This window comes from Plecotus auritus (assembly GCF_963455305.1).
Source record: "Plecotus auritus genome assembly, chromosome: 2".
Lineage (NCBI taxonomy): Eukaryota > Metazoa > Chordata > Mammalia > Chiroptera > Vespertilionidae > Plecotus > Plecotus auritus.
This window is the reverse complement of record NC_137771.1, coordinates 20957587-20981212: the sequence shown is the minus strand read 5'-3', so window position 1 is coordinate 20981212 and position 23626 is coordinate 20957587. Positions and strand designations below refer to the sequence as shown.

At 54.5% G+C, this 23626-nt stretch overlaps 4 protein-coding genes across 5 annotated transcripts; 3 read left to right on the top strand and 1 right to left on the bottom strand.

The window, feature by feature from the left end:
- Positions 1-85: 85 nt before the first annotated feature.
- On the bottom strand, positions 86-1628 carry TSSK3 (testis specific serine kinase 3; the record flags this gene model as incomplete). Its single annotated transcript, XM_080657710.1, has 2 exons — positions 1463-1628; positions 86-750 (listed from the first exon to the last, which is right to left on the bottom strand). The coding sequence occupies exons 1-2, from the start codon at positions 1605-1607 to the stop codon at positions 86-88; spliced, it is 810 nt and encodes a 269-aa protein (XP_080513836.1). The 5' UTR covers positions 1608-1628.
- FAM229A (family with sequence similarity 229 member A) lies at positions 1384-2941 on the top strand (the record flags this gene model as incomplete). 2 transcript variants are annotated; one of them, XM_080657709.1, is made up of 4 exons in its annotated part: positions 1384-2095; positions 2217-2310; positions 2392-2538; positions 2735-2941. In XM_080657709.1, the coding sequence occupies exons 1-4, from the start codon at positions 1969-1971 to the stop codon at positions 2835-2837; spliced, it is 471 nt and encodes a 156-aa protein (XP_080513835.1). In that variant the 5' UTR covers positions 1384-1968. The 2 variants fall into 2 exon arrangements, with proteins under 2 accessions (XP_080513835.1, XP_080513834.1); XM_080657708.1 differs by lacking the exon at positions 1384-2095 and having other exon boundaries at positions 2118-2310; positions 2735-2837.
- Positions 2942-6309: 3368 nt separating this feature from the next.
- Positions 6310-13624, top strand: LOC308242694 (uncharacterized protein; the record flags this gene model as incomplete). The annotated part of the gene is made up of 5 exons (XM_080657105.1): positions 6310-6322; positions 8432-8582; positions 10187-10441; positions 10728-10812; positions 13435-13624. The coding sequence occupies 4 exons, from the start codon at positions 6310-6312 to the stop codon at positions 10804-10806; spliced, it is 498 nt and encodes a 165-aa protein (XP_080513231.1). The 3' UTR covers positions 10807-10812; positions 13435-13624.
- Positions 13625-21003: 7379 nt separating this feature from the next.
- MARCKSL1 (MARCKS like 1) lies at positions 21004-23394 on the top strand. The gene is made up of 2 exons (XM_080654209.1): positions 21004-21322; positions 22143-23394. Exons 1-2 carry the CDS (start codon positions 21236-21238, stop codon positions 22653-22655), a joined length of 600 nt encoding a protein of 199 aa, XP_080510335.1. The 5' UTR covers positions 21004-21235; the 3' UTR covers positions 22656-23394.
- The last annotated feature ends 232 nt before the right edge of the window (positions 23395-23626 follow it).

The following is a 23626-nucleotide window of genomic DNA, read 5'->3' as shown; positions in this document are numbered from 1 at the left end:
GTGTAAAATATATACCACCAGTTCAGAAGCGGGTTTTTGGGTTTGCTTTCTCCCCTGCTTTATTGGGGAGGACTTGCCATTGCTTTTATGAAGTGCTTGCTAGCCATGGATGCCAACTAACTTCTTCGATTGAAGGCCGGAGGATCATGTCTGGTTCCAGGAGCTGCTTGAGCAAGTCCTGGCATTCGGCCGAGATGCCCAGGTGAGTGGGGAAGGACACCCCCTTCTGCTGCTGCCACAGCATCTTGGGAATGTCTGTGTCATCAAAAGGTAGGCTGGCACAGAGCATGACGTAGAGGACGACGCCCATGCTCCAGACATCACCCTTCTTGCTATCGTGGGGGATGCCCTGCAGCACCTCGGGAGCGGCATAGGCTGTACTGCCACAGAAGGTCTGGCTCAGCTCCCGGCGTGACTTGGGCAACACCTTGGCGAAGCCAAAGTCAGTCAGCTTCAGGTTGCAGCCCTGTAACAAGGCGTTCTCACACTTAAGATCCCGGTGGGCCACGCCACAGCCATGGCAGTAGCGGATGGCCTCGACCATCTGACAGAAGAGGGCCTTTGTTCGGCTCTCGGGCAGAGGCCCCCCATTCAGCACGCAGTCAAATACATCCCCTCCCTCAGCCAGCTCCATCACCAGGTAGATTTTACCATCGGCAGACTCCAGCATCTCATACACCTGGATGATGTTCTTGTGGTCCAGGGTACGGACGATCTGGAGCTCCCGAGGCAGGAATCTCTGGATAAATTCTGAGGAAACAAGGGGAAAGGGTATCAGTCCAGAAGAGCCTAACTCCTCCCTCTCGTCTCCTGCCTTCCAACATGTGTCTGCCTGCCCACCATGTCTGGGGCTGGTGCCTTCTAGTCACAATGTCAAGTTCCCTTTAACAGTTTTAAACATCTAGATGCTTGGACTGTACAAAGAATATCTTATTTTTGTAGTTAATACATTATTCAAAGGAACTACATGCCAACCTCAAGGACTGTTGTGAGCAGCCTGTGAGACCATGGATATCCAAGTGCTTGGGGATTGTTAGAGCCACTGACGCTCATATTCTGAGGGCTGATTTGCCCACAGTGTGGTGACCCAGCTCCTCTCACCCCTGCCTCCTGACCCACAGTTCTTCCCATGAGCCCAGTCTTTTTCCCATCTCCACCACCTCCACACCAGCCCCTGCCCTCTGGTAGCCCTGATCATGCCTCCGCTGATCTCTGTTCCCCTGATGGGTTTGGGTTCTGCCTCTGAGGACCCTTCACCTCCTGCCATTTTAATCTTAGATTTTGGAAGGTGTGATGTTCCTGGACTCCCAGCATCCCTCTGTTCCCCACTGACCTACGCCAGAGCCACAATCTCTCGTTTTGCCTTGGTTTTAGTCTAAAGGAGAAGAGGAGTGATCCTTCTGACTGGAGGAGGCCCCCACCCACGTCCGCCAGCCCTCCCTCCCAAGGGGCCCCAGCTCACCTTCTGGCCCTCCCAGCTTGTCTATAATTTTAATTGCCACCTTTCTTTGGTGTTTTTTGGAAAATGCTTCTTTGACTTTTGAGTAGGTCCCTTCCCCAATGGTCTTGCCGAGCTGGTACCCATTGGAGAGCAGAAAGTCCTCCATGCTGTCTAGCGTCTCCTTCCTATCACCCTCTCAGCTCATGCTGCCTCTGTGAGGCAGCTCTACTCCACCATAGCCCTTGGCCGGGTCCTTTTCTCCCCAAGGACTTCATCCACAGCAGCCCCTATCGCTAGAACATCCAGCCGCAGATGGTGGGGAGGGAGAGGGCCAGACATTTTTAAACTCCAGCCCAATTGTGATGTAAATGTTGTGTGACCCTTGGCCAAAATGGATAGTGCCCCTATCTGCCCTCACCAAAACCAGCACCGGTTAAGCATCGCTGCGCCCCCACCCCCAAGCCAGGCGGTGAGTTGCAGCCCAGCCTGGTGTGGAGGCGCTCTCCGGGCTGTCCGCGCTGCCCAGAATGCCAGGCTCCTTTTCATGGACGTCACTGGTTGCGGTAGCCGCCTGCGCCCCCATCGGACTGCTGGGGGTCTGCGCCACCCAGTCTCAAGGCGCCATGGCAAGAACCCACCGGCTTCCTGCTCACGGTGGGTGTTGGGCGGTGCGAGGGTTCCCTGGCGGGAGGAACGGGTTCTGTGAGGTCAGCACGCCAGGCCCGGGTCACAATGCAGCCCTCCCCCTCGACGCCCGTGTCCGCACGCGCCGCAGACACCTGCCCGGCTCCGCCTGGACCGGAGCGTCCTTCCGCGGCCAGGGCTCAGGCAGCTGCGTCCAGCCTGGGACTGGCCTCGGCCTCCAGCAGGTGAGGAACGGCCCAGGGCGCGGACGCGGGGAGGGAGCGCCCGGCGGTCCCGAAGCGTCCTGACCGGCCCTCCCCGTGCAGAGGGACCCGGGGCCTGGACATGAGTGCCCAGGAGCCCCCTCAGGGTCGGAGATTTCCCATTGAGGCCGGAGACTCCCCTGGCCTTGCCGCCACCCCCGAGCCCCAGGACAACCCAGAGCCGGTAGCTACGGAGCACAACCGGGTCAGGTGAGCCGGCGCCCTCCCCCGCGGTCCCTCCTGCGCTCTCGGGTCGTCCCTGTCCCAGAGGGTCTTGAGCAAAAAAGCCATCATCCCCAGACAGCCGCCCCAAGGAAGGGCCCCACATCCACGCCCAACCTCGGAGACCAAGTGCACTCCGCGGATGAGTCCCCAACAGCGCCCCCTGTCGCACTGCTTTCCTCAGGCCGCTTCGACGCTGCCCGGGCTGCCACTGCCTGACGCTGCTGCACGTGCCCATCGACGTCTACCTGGCTATGGGCGGGAGCCCCCGGGCCCGCGCCACCTGAGTGCGCCTCGCACGTCGCGCGCGCCGAGCATGAGACAATGATGCACATTTTAAAATAAAGAATGATGCACATTTTAATAAAGCACAGCATAAACTGTTCTTTCCACTCCGGGCTGGCCGTGTATGTCTGTCCCGTCGGATCAGGCCGCGGACTTCTCTGCTTCATCCCATAGTACCTTCCCTTAGGCTGCCCCCTCCCTTGGATCCTCCCAGCCCCAGGGCTCTCCCTTCCCCGCCACTCTCTCCTGGCCGGGTGCCCACCCTTCCCCCTTTTCTTGCTAGTCATGCATGACCGCTTCTCTGGCAGCCTTTCCTCTCTGACCCTTTCCCCTTATCCTTCTCTTTCCCCCATCCCTCTCGTGGTCTCCAGTGAAAGTTGTATTACTAGCTCGGGATTGGAGGGGATGGGCAGACAACTTGAATAAAGAGAATGACCACCCACACCAGGCTCATTCAATTCTCCCAAGATGCACTTAGGTTTTGCTTCCTGCTGTTTTGTAACCCTGGGCATCTCTGGTTTTGGTGAAAGAGTTAGGGGCTGCCTCTTCTATGTTGACCCTTGGTTTCTCCTAGAACTGGTGGGCCCAGAAAAAGATTGGGAAATAGGTCATTTGAAAAACTGATTTCTTATTTCTATTTTACAGGTGAGGAAACAGCCTTGAGAGCCTTGCCTAGGGTCCCCCAACTGATAGGTGATGCTATCATATTCCTGTGTCTTCAAACTCAATGCCCTAAAAGCCATTGAGGGCCCATGACAGGAAGTTGCCTGGAAGTGTAGTAATTAAGCTGAACAAGTATTTTCCACTTTCCAATTTTGTTTAATGAACCTGTATTATTTTAATACTAGAGGCCCGGTGCATGAAATTCATGCATGGGGGGGGGGGTTGTCCCTCAGCCCAACCTGCACCCTCTCCAATCTGGGACCCCAAGGGATGTCCAACTGCTCGTTTAGGCCCGATCCCACCTAAACGGGCAGTTGGACATCCCTCTCACAATCCAGGACTGCTGGCTCCCAACTGCTCGCCTGCCTGCCTGCCTGATTGCTCCTAACCACTTCTGCCTGCCAGCCTGATCACCCCCTAACCACTCCCCTGCCAGCCTGGTCCCCCTCAACTGCCCTCCTCTGCAGGTCTGGGTCCCCCTCAACTGCCCTCCCCTACCAGCCTGGTCACCCGCAACTGCCCTCCCTTGCAGGCCTAATCCCTCCAAACTGCCCTCTCCTGCTGGCCTGATCGCCCACAACTGCCCTCCCCTGCTGGCCATCTTGTGGTGGCCATCCTGTGTCCACATGGGGGTGGCCATCTTTGATCACATGGGGGTGGCCATCTTGTGTGTTGGAGTGATGGTCAATTTGCATATTACCTCTTTATTATATAGGATTGGAAAAATATATGTAAGCCAAAGATCAGGTTCAGTTCATAGCAGCACAATTTGCAATAGCTAAGATTTGGAAACAGCCTAGGTGCCCGTCAGCAGATGACTGGATCAGAAAACTATGGTACATCTACACAATGGAATACTATGCTGCCATAAAAAAGAAGGAATTATTACCATTTGTAGGCACCTGGATGGAATTAGAGAACATTATGCTAAGTGAAATAAGCCAGTCAATGAAAGAAAAATACCACATGATCTCACTCATTTGGGGATAATGAAAAACAGTATAAACTGATGAACAAAAAGATAGATACAGAGGCAGTAAAGCATCAAACAGACTATCAAATTACAGCGGGAAGGTTAGGGAGAGGTGGGGGAAATAAGAGATCAACTGAAGGACTTATATGCATGCATATAAGAGTAACCAATGGATGCAAAACATTGGGGGGTGAGGGCATGTATGGGAGTGGGGTGGGGGTGGGGGGCAATGGTAAGATATGTACACATATAATACCTTAATAAAAATTTGAAAAAAAAAAAAAACAAAGACAAGGGAAAAAAAGGCACTGGCTGATTTCTTTGGACTTTGCCAGCCCCATAATGCTGAATCCTTCCCATCTTCCTTTCTCCCATATCACTTACTTCCTTTGTCCCATCTTCTCAACCTTCCTTTCCTTAAAAAAAAAAAAAAAGAAAAGAAAAGATATATATATCTTTGGGGCAATATATATATTGCCTCATCCCATGTGCTTGGATAGTGAGGGATGCAAAGATTCCAGACACACACCTTGCCAATGGGCCAGACCCTGGAGCTAGTTAGGTCTAGAATGTCCATGAGTAAGGGCACTCTAGGTGGAAGGAACACTGTGGACAAAGGCAGGAGGCAGAAAAGTGCAGGGCAAGTTCAAGGAATTCAGTTCAATCAACTTTCACCAATACCTACCGGGCCACAGCCGGTGCTGAGAGCCCAGGCCTGAATCTGATCACTTGCCCTTGCAGAGCTCAGAATTCAGGGGACCCAGGAATGAATTCACAGAAGAGAAGCTAGATTGAGACACTGAGTTTGAACTTTGTTCTGTAGGTGACAGGGAGCACAACAGGCTCCAATCTGGATCACTTCTCTCTCCTACTTCTCGTCTTCTCCATTCTGTCCTCGGCCGCTGCTTCTTCTTTCCCACTGAAAAAGTCCCTGGCCTAAATTCTAGTCCTGGGTTTGAGTCCTGACTACCATTTACAAGCTGTGCAACCTTGGGCTAGTTACTTAGCCTCTCTGAGTCTCCATTTCCAAATCTGTAAAATGAGATTAATGACACCTGGTGGAAGGTTTCAGTAAAGTCATGTGAGTACAGCACCAGGCAGGAATCTCTGGCACTTGAAGACCAAGAGAGGCTCATGCTGCTCCCACAGTTGGCTTCAAGGGGCAGCAGAGAGCTGGCCAGCCAAGTCCCTAGGGGCTGGGTGATGCCCAGCCAGGGAGGGGGTTGGGGAATCCCTCTTGCCTCCCTCTGCCAGCTTCCCAGCAGTTCTGCTCAGAAGCCTACAAACTTGGTATGGGGGCATTTCCAGGGGAATCCCCAAGTGATCTCCCTCACCCTATAGGGTAAAGCTGTCCCCAGATCCCAGAGCAGGACCCCAGATCCCAGCCTTATTGTCTGGACCTGAGGAATGGGGAGGGGCCTAGGGAAAAGGGGATGCTTGACTCACCGCCTTTCCTTAATTCTCTCAGACACCTTATTAGCCAGCCCCTCCCTCAGGACTCCCTTTTAGAAGGAGGGGGTGAAGTACAGATGGACCCCCCAGGTTACCATGGAGATGGCAGGGGAAGGGTTGCTGTGTCGTCATGGCAACAATTGACGTCAGCACCATCTTTTCCCATTGCTTGATATGAAACCGGGGCAGCTACCCCAACCACAAGCAAGTTCCCATAAAACCTTCTCCTCTTACTGAGCCAATCAACCAGGGGTCGACAGGCTTAATATAGTTCTGGAGTTAAAAGCACAGACTCTGATGCCAGTCAAACCTTAGTTCCAATCCTCCTCCTGCCTCATTTTAGCTGTGTGAATTTGAGCAAATTCCTTAAACCCTGGAAGTCTCCTATGTACAATTCGGGTACGTAAGCTGGGGAACTCCAGGGTTAGTGTGAGGATCCCAGTCCCGGAGAATCGTGCAGGCAGTGGGCACTGGGCCAACTCGTGTGAAGTGCACACTGATGTCAGGGACTGTCCAGAGTCCTGGAGGCCTGTCAGGGGGTGATGGACCTTCAGATATAGACTCACAGACCCTAGAAGGCTCCTGAGACTTCCAAGGACTGGGTTCCAGAGACTGAGCATCTCAGAATTTGGGGGTCAGAGTGGAGCCAGAGACAGTGGAATTCCAGACTCTGAGGAAACCCCAGATATCACTTTCCCTGAAACCCCATCACATCTGGACTCTGACCCAACTTCCCTTTTGTCCTCCCCTCTGCCTCATCTGGGTCTTCTTAGCAGCCTCTTCCTCTTGGGCCTCCACCTGCTCCTCTAGTAAAAATGATGAATGAGGGCCCCTGGGAAGATTCAGGAAACCCCAAACCAGGTAGATCAGTGAGTTGGACACCACAGGGATATGGGTGTCCCAGCTCCCATGGCCTCTCCCCACCCAACCTTGGGGTAGGGCACCAGAATCATCTTCATTCCCTCTCTTTCCTAACCCCAGTCCAGATGACCACAGTCCATTCTGCCACCCCTCCGAATCAAGCCCTCATTGCTACTCATCTGGATTACTCCAGCAGTCTCCTAACCAGGCCCTCTGATTTCTTCCTCGCGTAATTCCTCCAGTCTGGACTTGTTTTATAAAGACCACAAACCCAGCCATGTCGTTCTCCTATTTAAATCTCATCCATGGCTTCTTTACATCACTTGTCCAGCCACACTGGACACCCCTCAGCTCTTCACTAAACATTTTTCCCACCTTTAAGCACACGGGTCCTTCTGCCTGGAATAGCCTCCTTTCCAATCCCACTGACCCTTCAGATCTCCACCAATTGTCATTTCTCAAAGAAGGCTCCTCTGCCCACCCGTTTCTGCCCTCCCATAGCACCTAGTTATCCCACTGTGTGCTTACTATATTCTTTAATCCCTGTAGAATGGCTGTCTAGCCCATTACGATATGGATTCAGTGAGGGCAGGGGGCTTCGACATATTCATCCTGACACCCCCAGGGCCTAAAATGGGAGGGCTAAGGATTTTGTAGAATGTCTGCAGATTAGATTAGCTAGCGAATGGCTGCTTGATAAGTCCACAGAGGAGAGGCCACAGTGCTGTAGGAGAAGGAAAAGCAGAGCCAGCTGGGGGTGTCCAGAATGGCTTCCCTAGGGAACTGCCACTGGAACTGAGATAAGAAGCAGTTACCCAGGCAAAAACCTAGGGGTGGGAACTGTCCCAGCACTGGGATTGGTGTGTGCCATGAACTTTTTGCTGAAGACACTGTGCAGAGGGACTACTCATGTTTGAAAAGGCAACCCTGGTTGCTTTGTGGGAACAGACTACCTAAGTCACAGCCTTGGGCAAACTACGGCCCGCAGGCCGGATCCGGCTGTTCTATCCGGTTCTCTTGCTCTCCCCTCCGCTCCTTTACTTTGAATTTATATTAGTTCACACAAACACTCCATCCATGCTTTTGTTCCGGCCCTCCGGTCCAGTTTAGGAACCCATTGTGGCCCTCGAGTCAAAAAGTTTGCCCACCCCTCAGAGATCCAGAGTGGCAGCAGGAGACAATTCAGGAGGCTGCTGCAGCTCCCCGGGTGCAAGGCGACAGGTACTGGGACCAGGTGTCAGCAGTGGAAATGGAGAGAAGCAATGGGATTTGGATGTGTCTCAGAGAGGACAGGATTTTGTAGCTCCTTGAATATCGAAAGGGAAGAGTATAGAACCAAGCCCAGGTTTCTAGTTCAGGCAACTGAGAAAAGGGCCAGGCTGGGGAACATAAGAGGAAGGGCAGGGGCTGGGCATGTTTCCTGTGAGGTGGGACATCTAGGGGGAGGGGTCCAAGAGACGGGTGTGGAGCAGGGAAGAGCAGTCTGGGCTGAAAGAGAGAAGTGAGTCTCTGACACAGGTGGACACCAAAGGCATGGGAACCGATGAGATGAGAGTCCCTTAGGACAGACTGCAGAGGGCCCGGAACACCTATGTTTAGGCAGTGAGCAAAGGATGAGAAATTTGCCATGTGGCCGCAACCAGTAAGACAAGAAAACCAAGAGTGCAGTGTCCAGAAAAACAAGGACACAAAAGTACTTCAAACAGGAGACAGTATGTGACTGTGCCGAAGCCACCACTGCTAAGAGGTCACGTCAGATAAAGCCTTGGGAGCATCCTTTGGATTTAGCCACAAGGAGGTCAGTGGTGACCTTGGTGAGGAAAGGTGGGGGCGGGAGCCACATTGTGTGAGTGCGGAGGTAGAGGGTGTGCACACAACTCTTCCAAGAATGTTGGCTGTGAAGGGATCTAGAGAAGGACACAGGGTTGAAGGAGGGCTTTCTTTTTCAAAGATAGGAAGGACTGCAGCCTGTTTGTTTGTGGCTGGGAAGGAGCCGTCAGGGAGGGAAAGGTTGGAGAGAAAGAAAGGGGAAGGAATGAGAGGAGATTCCCTAAGGAAGAAAAAGAGATTAAATCCCCAAATGTGGTTGCACAATTTGGGGGGGAGGGTGGTAGGGGCAAGTCAGGACCTGTACTGGACTCTGGGGGCTCAAAACAGCTGCCCACTCTCCCCAGCAGCCAGTATGAGTCACTGGGGGGAAATAGCCCAAACTGGCAGTGTGGGAAAGGGAGCTGGGCCAGAACGTTCCTCAGGATCCCAAGGGGTTGAGGGCTCTGAGCCCTGAACCCCATGCTCTGAGCAGGACAAGGCTCTGAGCAGGACAAGGGCACAGAGGAGTTATCTCACTCTTTGTTGAGGGGGGTTGGGGGGTGGGGAGCAAACAGAGTAGTAGGAAGCCAGGGTTTTACTTTTGGCTTTTCTCTACTCCTCTTTGAACCTGTTTCCCTTTCTGCAAAGAGTGGGTTAGACCAGATTAAGGACTTTTTTAGGGGGAGGGGAGGTAGTCAGGAACCCTTTCTAGATTCTTTCCAGAAATATACTTGTGTTTGGAACTTTGCAGACAGTTTAGGGGCCCTGAAGCTCCCAGAAACGCATTCCTGAACTAGATAAGAATTCCTGAACTCCAGCTGGCTGAGAGCCTCTGACACTTAAGAGTGCCCTGGAGCAAGGGGATCTTAAAGGGCCGAGCAGGGCTCCTAAACCTGGGAGCAGGGAGGCCTTTTGAGGTGTGGGTTCTACCTGAGCACCCCATCAGGGTGTGAGAGTGGAGGCTGGAGTGGAACAGGGGTTTATTCAACCGGCAGCTGACCTTCCTGCCCTCAGCCCCCTCTTGCTGCCTCTACCTGTCCTTGCCCTTCTGACCCAGGTCCTGGGGAAGTGTCTCAGGGGATGCTTAAGATCTGGTGACCAGCTCTCTCCCACTAAAGCGGCTGGTGAAGTCAGACAACAGACTGGACTCCCGCCTGAGGGGCTGGCGCTGCCCCCACCCCACTCTGCCAGTTGAGGCCTCCTGCTAAAAACAGCCGGGCCCAGGGGGACTATGGGCTTTCAGGCCTCCCCCTCCACGCCTGGGCAGGTATTAAAGAGGCCGAAGCCGGGCCAGGAGGCCTGGACACCATGCTATTCACCGAGACTGCCCACTTCGTGGTGAATTTTCTCCTTTCCCGGTGAGGGGGATTGGGGGATGGCGCTAGCAGCATCAGGGGCCCTGCTCTGGCAGGTGGGGGAAGGAGGCGCCAGGCCCTTGGGAAGACCCCGATGGGAGCCTCCAATCCCCCTCCCAGTCCCTCTAAATCGACCGGGAGTGAACCCGGCCTTTGCCTCGTCTCATCTGATTCGAGGGGCCCCTCCTCCCCGCTCGTATTCCCCTCCTGGGGTGACCGCTGCCCCACGTCCCCGCAGGCGACCCCGGGCCACGCCACCGCACCGCCTGGACCAGGAGCTGTGTTTCTGGGGCTGCCGGGGCCCGTCCCTGCCGGCGCCCGCCGCCCGCCGCAGTCTGGGCGACTACTGGCTGAGTCCGCAGCGCCGCCTCCCGCCCGGCGCCGCCTGGCGCTGGCCGGCGCGCAACCTGCTGCTGCTGCCGGGGGCCACCGGCCTGGCAGACATACCCTCCGCGCGGTGGCCCAGCTGCTACGGCGCGCGCCCGCGCCTCACGTGAGCGAGGGACCAGGAGGAGAGGGGCGGTGGGAGGGGCGGGGCCTATAGCCGGGGGCGGGGTCTGTGAGAAGGGGCGGATCCCCACCGCCGAGAAGCCAGTCAGGAGTTGGATGGGCTGGGCTTGACGGTTCCTGCGAGCGGGAGGAGGGGCGGAACTGGGAAGGGCGGCACCTGAGGGGCTGAGAGCGGATAAAAGGCGGGGCTAGGAGGAGTGGGCGGAGCCCTGGGGGGGAGTAGGGGAGCCTTGCTCCCATCTTGTCTGCCAAATTTTCCCGCCCTCCAGGTGGACGCACCGGTGGCAGAATATTAACTACCAATTCCTGGGCAAGAGGAAGAGACATCTAGTTCCTCTGCGCCCGTGAGAACCGGTAAGGGGCGGGGCCGGGAGAGAGGGAGACCACGGAGGGGCGTGTGGTGGGGGCGGAGCCTAGGGGAGGGTTGGGGCGGGGCAAGGCCTGAATACGAGGTGGGTGCGCGCCTGCTGCAGACTTCAGGACCAAGAGGAGTTGAGCTGAAATGGAAGAGGCGTGTGGGCCCGGCTAGTGTGGCTCTGAAGGCTGAGCATCGACCTATGAACTAGGTCAGGATTCGGTCAGGGCACCTGCCCCGATTGCGGGGGTCAATCCCCGGTAGGAGGCGTGCAGGAAGCAGCTGATCAATGATTCTCTCTTATCATTGATGTATCTATCTCTCCCTCTCCCTTCCTCTCTGAAATCAATAAATATATTTATTTATTTATTTTATTTTTTTTTTAAATATATTTTATTGATTTTTTACAGAGAGGAAGGGAGAGGGATAGAGAGCTAGAAACATCGATGAGAGAGAAACACCGATCAGCTGCCTCCTGCACACCCCCTACTGGGGACGTGCCCGCAACCAAGGTACATGCCCTTGACCGGAGTCGAACCCGGGACCCTTCAGTCCGCAGGCCGACGCTCTATCCACTGAGCCAAACCGGTCTCGGCTATTTATTTTTTTTTTTAAAAGAAGAGGCACACGAGCTGGGTGGGGGTCTCTGCGGGGTTATTTATCCCTGCCTTTCTCGTACAACCACAAACATATTTTAAAAGATTAGCCTATTTTAACCATATTAAAATTCCTGTTCATCAGAAGACATCCAAAAAAGTAAAATAAGAGTTCCAAACAGGACTCCTCAAATAATGCCAACTTTGTGCCCTGCATGAGGAGTGCTGGGACCAGGCTAGGTCTTGACTTTGGGCACCAACTAGATCAGGAGTGACTCCAGCCCTTGGCCTGGTGACTAAGCTGAATGACCTCAGGGGAGGAAGGCAGGGTCTACTTGACAGGCACTGTCACGGTGATCATCCGGTGTGTGTCTGTGCATGCTTACATTTCTGTGCATCTCTGAACGACTGCATCCACCTTTCAGCATGGCTCAGTTTCTGTGTATCCGTCTATCTCTGGTCTCTGTGTCCATTTATTTATTCAACCAATATTTATCAAGGGCCCTTTTTAGTGGTTTGTGTCAGGGTTATACACTGAGTCACAGGGTTCACATTTAGTGAAACAAGCAGTTGAAGTCCCTGCCCTCATGGAGCTTATATTCTGGTTGGGGAGACAGACAATAAAAAGAGGCCAGAGATCAAATGTTCTGTGTTTAAGAAGAACAAGGTGGATCACATGCTACTTTATATGTAGTGGGCAGTATTTGGTCTTGTTCACAGGTCTAGAAGAGTGCCTGACTCTTGATTGCGGCTCAGTGAATGTTGAATGAATGCATTTGTTGGTCAGGAAGTCTTGATTGAGGAGGTTAACTCCCTGACAAGGCCTGAAGTATGAGGGGGTCAACACTCCAGACCCTGGGAAGAGTGTTCTGCACAGAGGAAACAGCATATGTCAGTGGGTGGCCTCTGGCCTCTGGCTGGCTGTCCTCAAGTACCCCTATTGCCACCTCTGTTTTTGTGATCTTGGGAGCCACAGGGCAGGTTTAAACAGGGCCCCTCCAGGGTGTCTAGAAGTAAGGTCACTGCAGAGCTAGTTCACCCCATTGAACCATTCTGGCCTGACCAGGCTGGCCTGGCCATTTCCCTTAAAGCAACCCCTCCCCCCAGAGCCTCAGTCCCAAGACCTCTGGCTCCTTTCCAGGGTAGTATCCTGAAGCTCAGAAGGAAGTCCTTCATCCTGTCTAACCACAGTCCCTGCTGGCCAGCCCTTTCCTCTCATTCTGCCTTGTGGGCAGAGGGGAGGAGATGGGCTGGTCCTGTGGGAGCAGGTACTGCCTGGACTGAGAGCCCAGTAAAGACCTGACAGAGTCGGGGGTGACACCCCCCTGCATTCCCCAGGAGATGAACCTCAGCGGGGCAGAGGTAGTCATTCACCTTGGAAGCCTCTGCCACGTCCATTATCTCATTTAACCCTTCAACATCCTATTTTACAGATGGAAACTCAGGCAGGCCCAGAGAGGAAAACATGGCAGAACTGGGACCAGAACCCAGGTCTCTTAATAAAGTAGAAATAATCATAACAAATAATATTTATTGATCTCTGCCAGGTACCATGCTTAAGCTTTGCATTCAATTATCTTTCTTTTTAAAACATATATATTTGTATTGATTTCAGAGAGGTAGGGAGAGGGAGAGAGAGATAGAAACATCAATGATGAGAGAGAATAATTGATTGGTTGCCTCCTGCATGCTCCACACTGGGGATCGAGCCCACAATCAGGCATGTGCCCTTGACCAGGAATCAAACCATGACCTCCTGGTTCATAGGTCCATGCTCAACCACTGAGCCACCCTGGCTGGGCTCAATTATCTTTCTTAAGCCTCATCACAACCCTGGGAGGTGGGTACCATCATTATTTTCATTATCCTCCGATGAGACTGAGACTCAGAGCCATTAGATGACTTGCTCAAGGACACCTGCTAGTTCATGGCAGAGTGGCATGTGAGGCCAGGCAGCCTGGCATGCTCAGTTACACACCCTGTGCCTGTGGTTCCAGAGGAGTGTCACAGATGTCTATTTTCCAGAGATGTGGGAAGACAGACTTCAGGTTCATCACATGATGGTCCTGGAGCGGACTTGTGCCAAGCCAGGAGGAGCAGAAAGATGGCCTGGGAGCACTGCACACTCTCCTGTCCCTCTCTGAGGGTGAAGATGACCTAACTCCGACTTCCGGGCTCTCTGCCCTTCGGTGCCCAAATAAAGCTCTTCCACCTCTCTGTGGCTCCCTCAGTTCTCCCCATTCCCACACAAGGAGTTATACTGAACCCGGGGTTGGGGGGCATCTGCTGTCACCCCCAATATTCCCACTGCACTCATTCCCACCCATGAACCCCCAGTAGGGTAGACTGGATGAACCAGACCTGGCTGCTGCTCTCCAGACTCTTGCAGCGATAGAAAGAGAAAGGCAGAGATATACTTCAGCTCAGTAAAATGCCACGGGCGTTGGGGGACAATGACATTGGTTTTTGTGAGGCACAGAGGGTCTTCTGGGCCAGAAAAGCCTTCAGGAGGGGTCCCTTGAGCTGAATCTTGATAGAAGGCACACACACGGCACACAGTGCAGGCAGAATTGGCGGCATGGAGAAAGGTCTGGTGATTTGTAGGCTGAAATGGTCATCCCACTGATGGGATGGTGAGACTGGCAGCCAAGTGGACTTGGACTAAAATGAAGCCAGCTGGGCTTGGAGCTTCAAAGAAAAAAAAAATTATCTTTGCTTCAAAGAGTTTGAAGGCCAAAGTAGGGAGTCAGACATTCTCCAGAAGAAAGTAGGGAGACATGGACAGGTTAAAAGCAGGGGAATGACATGGTCCCATCAGGGCATCTCTAGGCCTTGAACCCTCCTGAGGCCTCAGATCCACGCTGGTGGGCAATGAGTGGTCTCCAGCCCTTAGTTCCAAGGCCTCTGGAACCTGTCCCAGTGCTCCCCCTTACACACTCTCCCAGGTCCTGCGCAGGACTGAGTCCCAGCGCTGTCTTCAGGAGCCACTCCTCTCTAGTGGATCCCGGCTAGTCCTGTGGCTTCAAATTTGGGACATCCCCCCACCCCCAAAACTCCTCTGAAGTCCAGGTTTATTGATCCATTAACTGCAGCCTGGTGTCTCCACTCTAACAAGCATCTCAAACTTTAAGTCTGAGGCTGCACTCACCCTCCCAGCACTGAGTAGATCCCACGTGAGAAGTGCTGAGTGGGAACCCTAAGCCCAGAGCTAAGGCATACGTGGTGGGGAGAGCCATTCCTTCCTCCTGGGGAATCGGAAAGTCCTCAGGAGTGGTTTGGTCTGGGTTTTAAGAGGAAAGTAGAAACTCAGCAAGCAGAGAAGCGGAGAGAGGCATTCTAGGTGGCGGGACAGCATGTCCACAGGCCCTGAGGTGGCAGAAGCTCAGCTCTCTGAACTGAAAAACCCAGTACATTTGAAGTTCAGTGGACTGAGGAGAAAATGAGGAAAAGGAGGCCAGGAGCTCAGTCTCTCAGAGGCATAACCTGGAGCAGTGGGGGAGGGCCACCGGGATGCCAGGCCCCTTGTGCGGATAGAAGGGAAGGGGAATTTGTGGATGGACTGGGAGGGGACAGACAGATAAAGTATGTGCTGGAGGGGGGCTCCAGAGTGTGTCTTTCTGGGAAAAGTCACTAAAAGGAGGTCTCAGGGGGACACTTTGGGGTGCAAGACAAGAGGAAGAGAATCCTCAGGGTCTGGAGAGGCAAATTCCTTCACCATTTAAGGAAGGTATTGAGCCAAATAAAGCCCTCTGAACAATTCAGTATCTGGTCAGTCTGGATCAGCCTGGTCAGTCCCTCTACCCCCTGCCCCAGAAGATTGTTGATGGAGAGACTGCAAGGTTTTCTCAGGGTGGTCCTAGACCCTCATCTCCTCTCCCCAGGGCAGGGAGGGAGGAGAGGGACGGGAATGGGCACACTGTTGAGTGCTAACTTTGTGTCAGGCCTTTGCCTGGCATGTCATGTAACCGAATCTAGGAGCGTTGTTGAATTTCCCAGGTACTCCTTGCCTCAGGAGTTCGGTTTTACAGGCTTTACTGGCTGGTACTAGCTCATTTATCTCACAGTAACCCTAACATGTGGATACTGTTATTCTCATTTTACAGATGAGAATACTGAGGCTCAGAGAGGGCCTAAAGCCACACAACTAGGATATGATGGAGCCAGCTCTTCACCACTACAACTGGCTCAACACAATAACTCACTGAACCCTTTCCACACCTGAAGTGGCACCCAGTGTCCTCATTTTAGAGTGGGCATGGTGAGGGTCAGTGTGGGGAAGGATCCTGATAGGGTCACAAAGCTGGAAGATAACAGTAATTTGGGTCCAGATCATTTGGAGGAAGAGGCTGAATGGGAGAGGTGGTGAGCAGTGTGGAGAGAAAGGGTGGGACTGGGGCCTGATCTGGGAGAGAATTTTAGTTTCCCTTTTAAAGGGACTTCCCCTAAGTGGGGGATTTTGGCTGGAAAGTTGTAAGCAATCCACATTCCACCTCTTCCCCAAAGACACTCAGGTTCTAAAAAGAAACTGAAAGTTGGGAAGATGGGAGGGAAGGTGGAAGGGAGAGGTTCAGGGCAGCCTAGAAAAACTGGATTGAATTTCTGGTGATTTCATCCAGCCTCGGGGAGATATGTAGGTGAACTGAGATTACACACCTCTTGGCTACTGGAGAAACAGCCTGGGCCCTGTCCATTACGCAGCCACCCGCCACCACACACACAGAGACCAGGGGAAGAGGGAGGGGAAAGGAGTATTGGGATGATCACTTAGTAAGTTATGTCTAATAACTGGGGTGTATACCTGAAACTAATATAATAATGTATGTCAATTATAATTGAAAAATGTAAAGATGATTTTTTTAAAAAGGTCTGGTCTGCCTAAAATTCTGAAAGGAAACTTTCAGAATCCCTGTCCCTGTGATTTGGTGACTGCTTGCATGGTGGGTCCCAATAAAGGCCCTGAAGTACCTCAGTATCTAGACCCAGGTTCAAGGCTAAGTGACTGGCAGCGAGGCTGCAGGCCTGGATCCTCCTGACTACCTTGTCAGAACCTAGCACACCCAGGATGCCAGAGACTCACGTCACTGGAGCCGCCAGCCCTGTGACTGCCTTGTCTCTCCTGCCGACATCTAACTGCTCCCCCCAAACCCAAAGCATCAGAACCTTTTGTGGATGCCTCCAACTGAACTTAGCATTGCCCTGCTCCGCAGAGCTTCTGAAAACCACTTTCTGCTCGTCCTGACCTCCTCCCTTCTCACATAAACTCTCCTCCTCGGGGCTTTGGTTTCCTCCTCTGTAAATGGAACAAAGATGCTACATATCTCACTGTTGGAGATAATGTATGGGAAGCAGCATGTAATCGGTGCTAGCAGCTTTGATTATTATTACTGCTGGTCATTCCTGCCTTGTTAACCCTTAAGCGCTGTGTCAATCTTAAAGATCTCCCCAGTGGCCCAAGGTCTCCATAACTCTGTACTCTGGGGTTTTCCCGCCCCCTCTCTGCTGGCTCCCTCCCAGGCTCCTTCCTGGGGCTTCCTGCTGCCTGCCCCTCCAATGGCAGTGCTCCTTACTGCCCTGGTACTTTCTGGGTGACCTCATGTGTTGTGTGGCTCCTGTTAAAAGCAGTGACCAGAGGCCCAGATTTTGTGGGGTCAGTTCTGACTTAAAACCTTCTGTCTGTTGTCCCTGTGGTCTCTAGTCCGGCTGGGCCCTGGCCTTTGTGATTGCGTGTCTATGCGCTGAAGCATCCTGGTCATCTCCCCGAGTGTCCTCTGGGCACTTCAAACTCAACAAGTCTAGATTCAGCAAACCCCTCACCATTATTTTTTTCCTCCGATGCCTTGTCTCAGTCAAAGAATTCGCTTTGCCAGCTGTCACCCCAAACAGAAATGTGGGCAACAACTTCATCACTTTCTTCTCCCCACTCAACCCCTTCATCCCGCCAGTCACCGAATCCTAGGGAGCCTTTCTCTGAACTTTGCTCCGAACTAGGCCTTTCCCTCTGTCCGTATCCTCACACAAGCCATTTGCTGTTCTCCCTTTGTCCTGCTCTAAGCTCTTCCTCCATCCCTTGGCCCACCTCCATGCCCTCTCTCCATGCCGCCCATGATCCTGGTCTGGTCTTTCTTCTCCCCTTAAGGCATTGCCTGTCTCTTCCCTCAATGGGAAACCCCTGCGAGCAGGCCTGTGTGACTCACAGTTGACGCTCTGCCTTGGTGAGAGCAGAAGGAACTCCAGTCTTTGTGAGTTTGAATCAGAGCCCAACCTCTCACTGTACAGATAAGCAAACTGAGGCCCAAGAGGAGAGGGGACTGACTCACAGTTACAGAGCAGGAAGAGGCAGACCGGGGGCTAGAACTAAGGTCTCTGGGTCCAGGTGATGTTCCCGGAAGGAGATGGGGACCCTGGGGCTGGGAACACCCCTCTGCCCAGCTGGCCCAAGAACGAGCCTCTCTCCTTCCCACACCAAACCCTACCTGAGCTGCGCCAAGTCACCATTCCTGAGGCCTCCACTGGGACCTAGCCATTCGCTGATGTCTTCTCCCATCTCCAGGCCTTCCCTGACTAGGAAGGCCCATCCTCCATCACTGACTAGGTAGTGCTTACTCCCACCTCACCTGGCATCTGATCTGATCCCCACCACAGGGCCCCCCTCAGAGATCCCAAAATGCCCCCAGCCTCCTTTATGGGACCGTGTTCTCTGCTGCCCTCCTCCATCTTCAGCCCCACCCTGCGTCTCTCTGAGGTCCCAGGCTTCCTGCCAGGGAAATTCATTCCTTTCTGTCCATGGGGACTAGGAACTTCTCAGACCAGGGCCGGGGTCTGAGCCTTACCAGAGAGCTGGGAACAGATGGGGGATGTATGAAAACATGGGGTTTCTAGTCTCTGCAGCTTCCCTTCCCCCATGTATCCTGGAGTCACCCTGTCTTCCCATTCCTCCTTTCCCTGCCACTCTTCCTGGCCAAAGTTCACACCTCAAAGATTCTGGCCACCACAGCCTCAGGGACCCACTGAAGCACACCCAGCACCCACGAGCACACATACAAACACAAAGTATTCACTCTTTTGTCCACACACTCATAGACATCCTCTACACAGCCACACATACTCATAGGTATACACCCCGTCATAGTCAGACAATAGTCAGCAACATGCAATCTCAAGGACAGACAAGCACACACTCAGAAAGTCTCAGAGTCACCAAGAGTCACTCTAAATACACACAGTCACACAAGGATGCAGACTCACACTGTACACACCTGGTCACACACACATGCAGCGTCACAAAGTCTCTCACACACAGACAGATACAGAGCAATACACAGTCACACACAGAGAGAAACAGACACACACAGTTGCACACAGGCCCCTGGAGACACAGAACAATGGACACATTGTTTGGGCTGGCAGCAGCTGGGGAGGAAGGAGCAGCAGTGTGGACAGAGGAGGCCGTGGGGGCTGCTGTACCCACCCCCTCACTCCTGCAGCATCCTCTAAACCTCTTCCTTTTTCCAGAAGCCAGATTCTGCTGGGACCTAGATTTGCTGAGGGATTGGGCTCCCAGGCATCCCCCTCCCTGCAGCCTCCAGCAATGTCTGGTGGATAATGCAGGGGCTCCCCTGTGGACCAGGCTCCTTCTGCACATCTGGGGACTCAGGGTCCTTCAGCTCTGATGCTCCTTTCTCCTCCTGGGATTATCCAAGCAATTTGCCTCTCATCCCTGGAAGGGCAGTGCCTGGAAATCAAGAGCCTTGGGATCTGCTCTTAACCTCTGACCTCAACTTCTCCTCAACTCATCCACACCCTCCAGCTAAGCCCTACCAGCTCAGGTGGGTAGCTCCAGGCAGCATTGTGGGTTCCCTATTGTGGCCTACACAGAGATGCAGGTCACTACGTCCATCCCTTTGGCAGTGGGTAGAGAAGTCACTGTCATATGAGAGCTGTAGCAGGGCATGGTGCCCCACCCCTCAGCCCAAAGCTAGTTCTTCTTGCTTTCCACTCTGACCAAGCAGCCCTAGATCTCAACGGAGAATTCTTCCAGGGGTTTCCTTACAGCCTTCAGACCATTTTAGCAGGTCTCTTGGCTCTTTCTTACCCTCAGCTACTGGTATGTGCTGCATGCCCTTGGACATGTCACTTTCCTTTTTTGAACCTGTGTCCCGAACTATAAAATGGAAGGGTGCTGATGAAGCTGAGAGTGTTATGTATCCAATTGGGGGTGGGGATGGAGGATATAAGAGTGAGTGCTGAATGTAGAAGCCACCTCAGCCTATCGCTCCACCCCCACGCGGCCCCCCTGCCCCCTCTGCGGTTAGAGTTCCTGATTTCTCAGGTGAGTGTGTGTGTGTGGGGAGGGGTATGTCCATCCCTGACAACCTTAGTCCTCCCAGGAGGCCTTACCCATTGTAGGTTGGAGGGAAGATGGACACCTGCTGAGCTAGCTGTCCAGGACACGGCCTTGCTTTTGTAGCACTTTGCTTCCTCCAGTCCCCATCCCCTTCCTGCTGTAGAGTGACAACACACACAACCCCTTCACCCCAGGCAGCTGCACATACACACATCTGGGGCCAGCCAGGACTCTGGGGTTCCTATGGCTTGTCCAGGCTTGGAGGGAGCCTTGGTGAGGTCCTACCCCTCCTCTTCAGGAAGGTTTGTTGATCCCCCTCCTGGGGTACCTCTGCCTGCTTCATGGGGTGTCCTGATGTAGGGGAGCAGGTGTGAAGGGGAAAGCACCAGACAAGTCAGACAGGGTATAACAAGTCTTTGAGCCCCAGGCTCCTCAGCTTTCAAATGGAGATGAAGATGCCCTTCAAGGTCACAGGACCACCTTAAGTGGTGTCCAAGCTGAGGGCATGAAGGACCAAGAGTGAGCTTGTCTGTGTGGGCTCAGCATGACTGGCCACCAAGGACTGAGAGGAGGGATGAGGAACGGGGCCTCACCGGTCTGACCAGAATAATCCAACATGAGGTCAGACCCCCAGGCTGGCTAGTGCAGGCCCTCAGGGAAGTGGGTGGGACCTCTCACCTGTCTCCAGGCCTGAGGGGGTGCAGATCCTAGCGAGGGGCCCTGCAGCTTCGATGACCACATTCTCTGGAGCATAACTCACGACCAGCATGTGATGAGTCCAGGCATGTGAGCCCTTCGAAGAGTTCTAGGGGGAGACTGCCAGGGCAGGACCGAGGCAATGGGGCTAGCTGTCCAGGACGGAGGCAATGGGACTAGCTGTCCAGGACCGAGGCAATGGGACTAGCTGTCCAGGACCGAGGCAATGGGGCTAGCTGTCCAGGACCGAGGCAATGGGACTAGCTGTCCAGGACGGAGGCAATGGGGCTAGCTGTCCAGGTGCTGAGAGGTGGGCCGTGAGAGGAGGAAATGTTTGCTCTCTCCCCTTTCCTCTAGCAGCGCGCCCCTCTGCCCAGCTCGCCCAAGAACCCGCCTCTCTCCTTTCCTCATCAGACCCCACCTGCCATGTGGGGTGGGGGGACCAGACCTCAAGCAGCGCCCACTGCACTAGTGGGGCGCGCGACCTGAGCCCGCCTCCGCCCCTCGATTGGGCGCTCATTTAAATGCCCAGCCACGCCCCAAGCTCGGGGCTCATATATATAGGCGGCTCGGCGGGCGGCGGGCGGCATTCTGGCGCGGAGCTGAGCGGCGGCGGGCGCAGCTATCGGGTCGGGCGGAGCGGGGGCGCAGCTCGGTTTCCCCCGATACCCCTCCCCCTCAGGCACGAGCCCCACCCCTTCGCCGGCCAGGCCGACCCCACCGAGTTATCCCCTGCGGCGCGAGCCCGGGGCGGCTCCGGGCGCCCCCCCAGCAGACCCCCGCATCATGGGCAGCCAGAGCTCCAAGGCTCCCCGGGGCGACGTGACCGCCGAGGAGGCAGCAGGCGCTTCCCCCGCTAAGGCCAACGGACAGGTGGGTGCGCTGGGCACGGCCCGCCCTGGCCCCCTCCTCTCGCACCTCGTCCCTTCTAGGGCCCTGAGCCGGGGCCGCGCGCTTTGTCCGGCCCGGGACACGCGGCAACCCCCTCCCCCGCCTGGTCCCTTTGTTCTCGGCGCCGCAGCCCCCGCGGGCGAAGCGAGGGGAGGGGCGGGGAGGGGGCGCCGGCCGGGCCCCGCCGCCTTCTTTGTTCGCCGCCCCGGCCCTCGGCGCTGCCCCCGGGCCGCCCCGAGTGCCTCGCGGGGAACAAAGGGCCGCGCCAAGGGGGCGCCCAGGGGCCGCGGGGCGGGTACCCTCCCCTCGGAGCACTCCACCCGCAGCCCCAACCTCGGTGGCCCGCCGCCTTTTTTCAGGGGGTAGTCGGGATGAGGGGAGAGCCTGCGGTGGGTGGGGGACCGTTTACACAAAGCAGGAAGCCGGGAAATGGGCCGTCCAGGTTCGGAGAACAGCGCCCCGGGGCGGCTTCCCGCCCAATCTCGGCAGGCAGGGCTCCCAGCCCGCCGGGCTCTGCGGCCGCCTGCGGGTCTGCGCGGAATGGAGAGCGCGCCCCAGGGAAGTGGGTGGGGGCCACGGGACCCCAGCGCCTCCTGCCGGCCGCGGCCTCCGCACTCGGCCCCAGCGCGCCTGAAAGGCCAGGAGGGAGATGTTTGACGGGATCCCGGGTGTGGGGTGAGGCTACAATCAGACTCTCAGGCTACAATAGAATGAGTGGAGCCCCCGTTGTCTGGAAGGGATAAGAGGCGGGCTGGAGTGGGGTAGAGTCCTGACCCTTACTGCTGTCTCCTCTGCCCCGCAGGAGAATGGCCATGTGAAAAGCAATGGAGATTTATCCCCCAAGGGTGAAGGGGAGTCGCCCCCTGTGAACGGAACAGAGGAGGCAGCCGGGGCCACTGGTGATGCCATTGAGCCAGCACCCCCTAGCCAGGGAGCTGAGGCCAAGGGGGATGTACCCCCCAAGGAGACCCCCAAGAAGAAGAAGAAATTCTCTTTCAAGAAGCCTTTCAAATTGAGTGGCCTCTCCTTCAAGAGAAATCGAAAGGAGGGTGGGGGTGAATCGTCTGCCTCCTCACCCACAGAGGAAGAGCAGGAGCAGGGGGAGATCGGTGCCTGCAATGAGGAAGGCACTGCCCAGGAAGGGAAGGCTGTCGCCACCCCGGAGAGCCAGGAGCCCCAAGCCAAGGGGGCCGAGGCTAGCGCTGCCTCCAAGGAAGGAGACACAGAAGAAGAGGCAGGGCCCCAGGCTGCAGAGCTGTCCACTCCCTCGGGGCCAGAGAGTGGCCCTACACCTGCCAGCGAGCAGAATGAGTAGCTGGGTTGGGACAGGTGGGTGATCTCTAAGCTGCAAAAACTGTGCTGTCCCTGTGAGGTCACTGCCTGGACCTGGTGCCCTGGCTGCCTTCCTGTGCCCAGAAAGGAAGGGGCTGCTGCCCCCTCCCAGCCACGTTCCCTTTCCTCCTTTCCCTCCTGTGGATTCTCCCATCATCCACCTGGTCTTCCTCCTAAGGCCAGTTGAAGATGGTCCCTTGCAGTTTCCCAAGTTAGGTTAGTGATGTGAAATGCTCCTGCCCCTGTCCCCACCCCTACATAAGGCAATTGCTGTTTTCCTCCCCAATTCTTTTCCAAGTAGGTTTTGTTTACTCCCCAAATCCCTGAGCCAGATGTGGGGTGCCTACACTCCTAAACCCTGAGTGTCCAGCCTTCCCTGTTTTTAGTCTCGTGCTGTGCCTAGTGGCACCTGGGCTAGGGGAGGACACTGCCCTGTCTAGGTTTTTATAAATGTCTTACTCAAGTTCAAACCTCCAGCTTGTGATTCAACTGTGTCTCTTTTTTGACTTGGTAAGCAAGTATTAGGCTTTGGGGTGGGGGGAGGTCTGTAATGTGAAACAACTTTTTTTCTTTTCCCCCTCCCATTGTTGTAAATAACTTTTAATGGCCAAATCCCAGATTTGTACTTTTTTTTTTTTTTTTTTTGGTCTAACTTTTAAAACCATTCTCTTCCACCTGGTTTTACTGTAACATTTGGAAAAGGAATAAATGTTGTCCCTTTAGTGGTGCTTTTTAATGAGTGGTCTTCTGGGGAAGGGTGAGAAGACTGGTTAATCTCAGCCCTGGCCAGTGTGGCTCAGTTGGTTGGAGCGTAGTCCACTATACCAAAAAGTTGCAAGTATCAAATCCAGTTGGGGTGCATGCCAGGGGCAACCGATCAATGTTTCTCCCCCTTCCTCTCTAAAAATTAAAATTTAAAAAGGATTGGTTAGCCTCAAACCTTGAGGGAGGGAT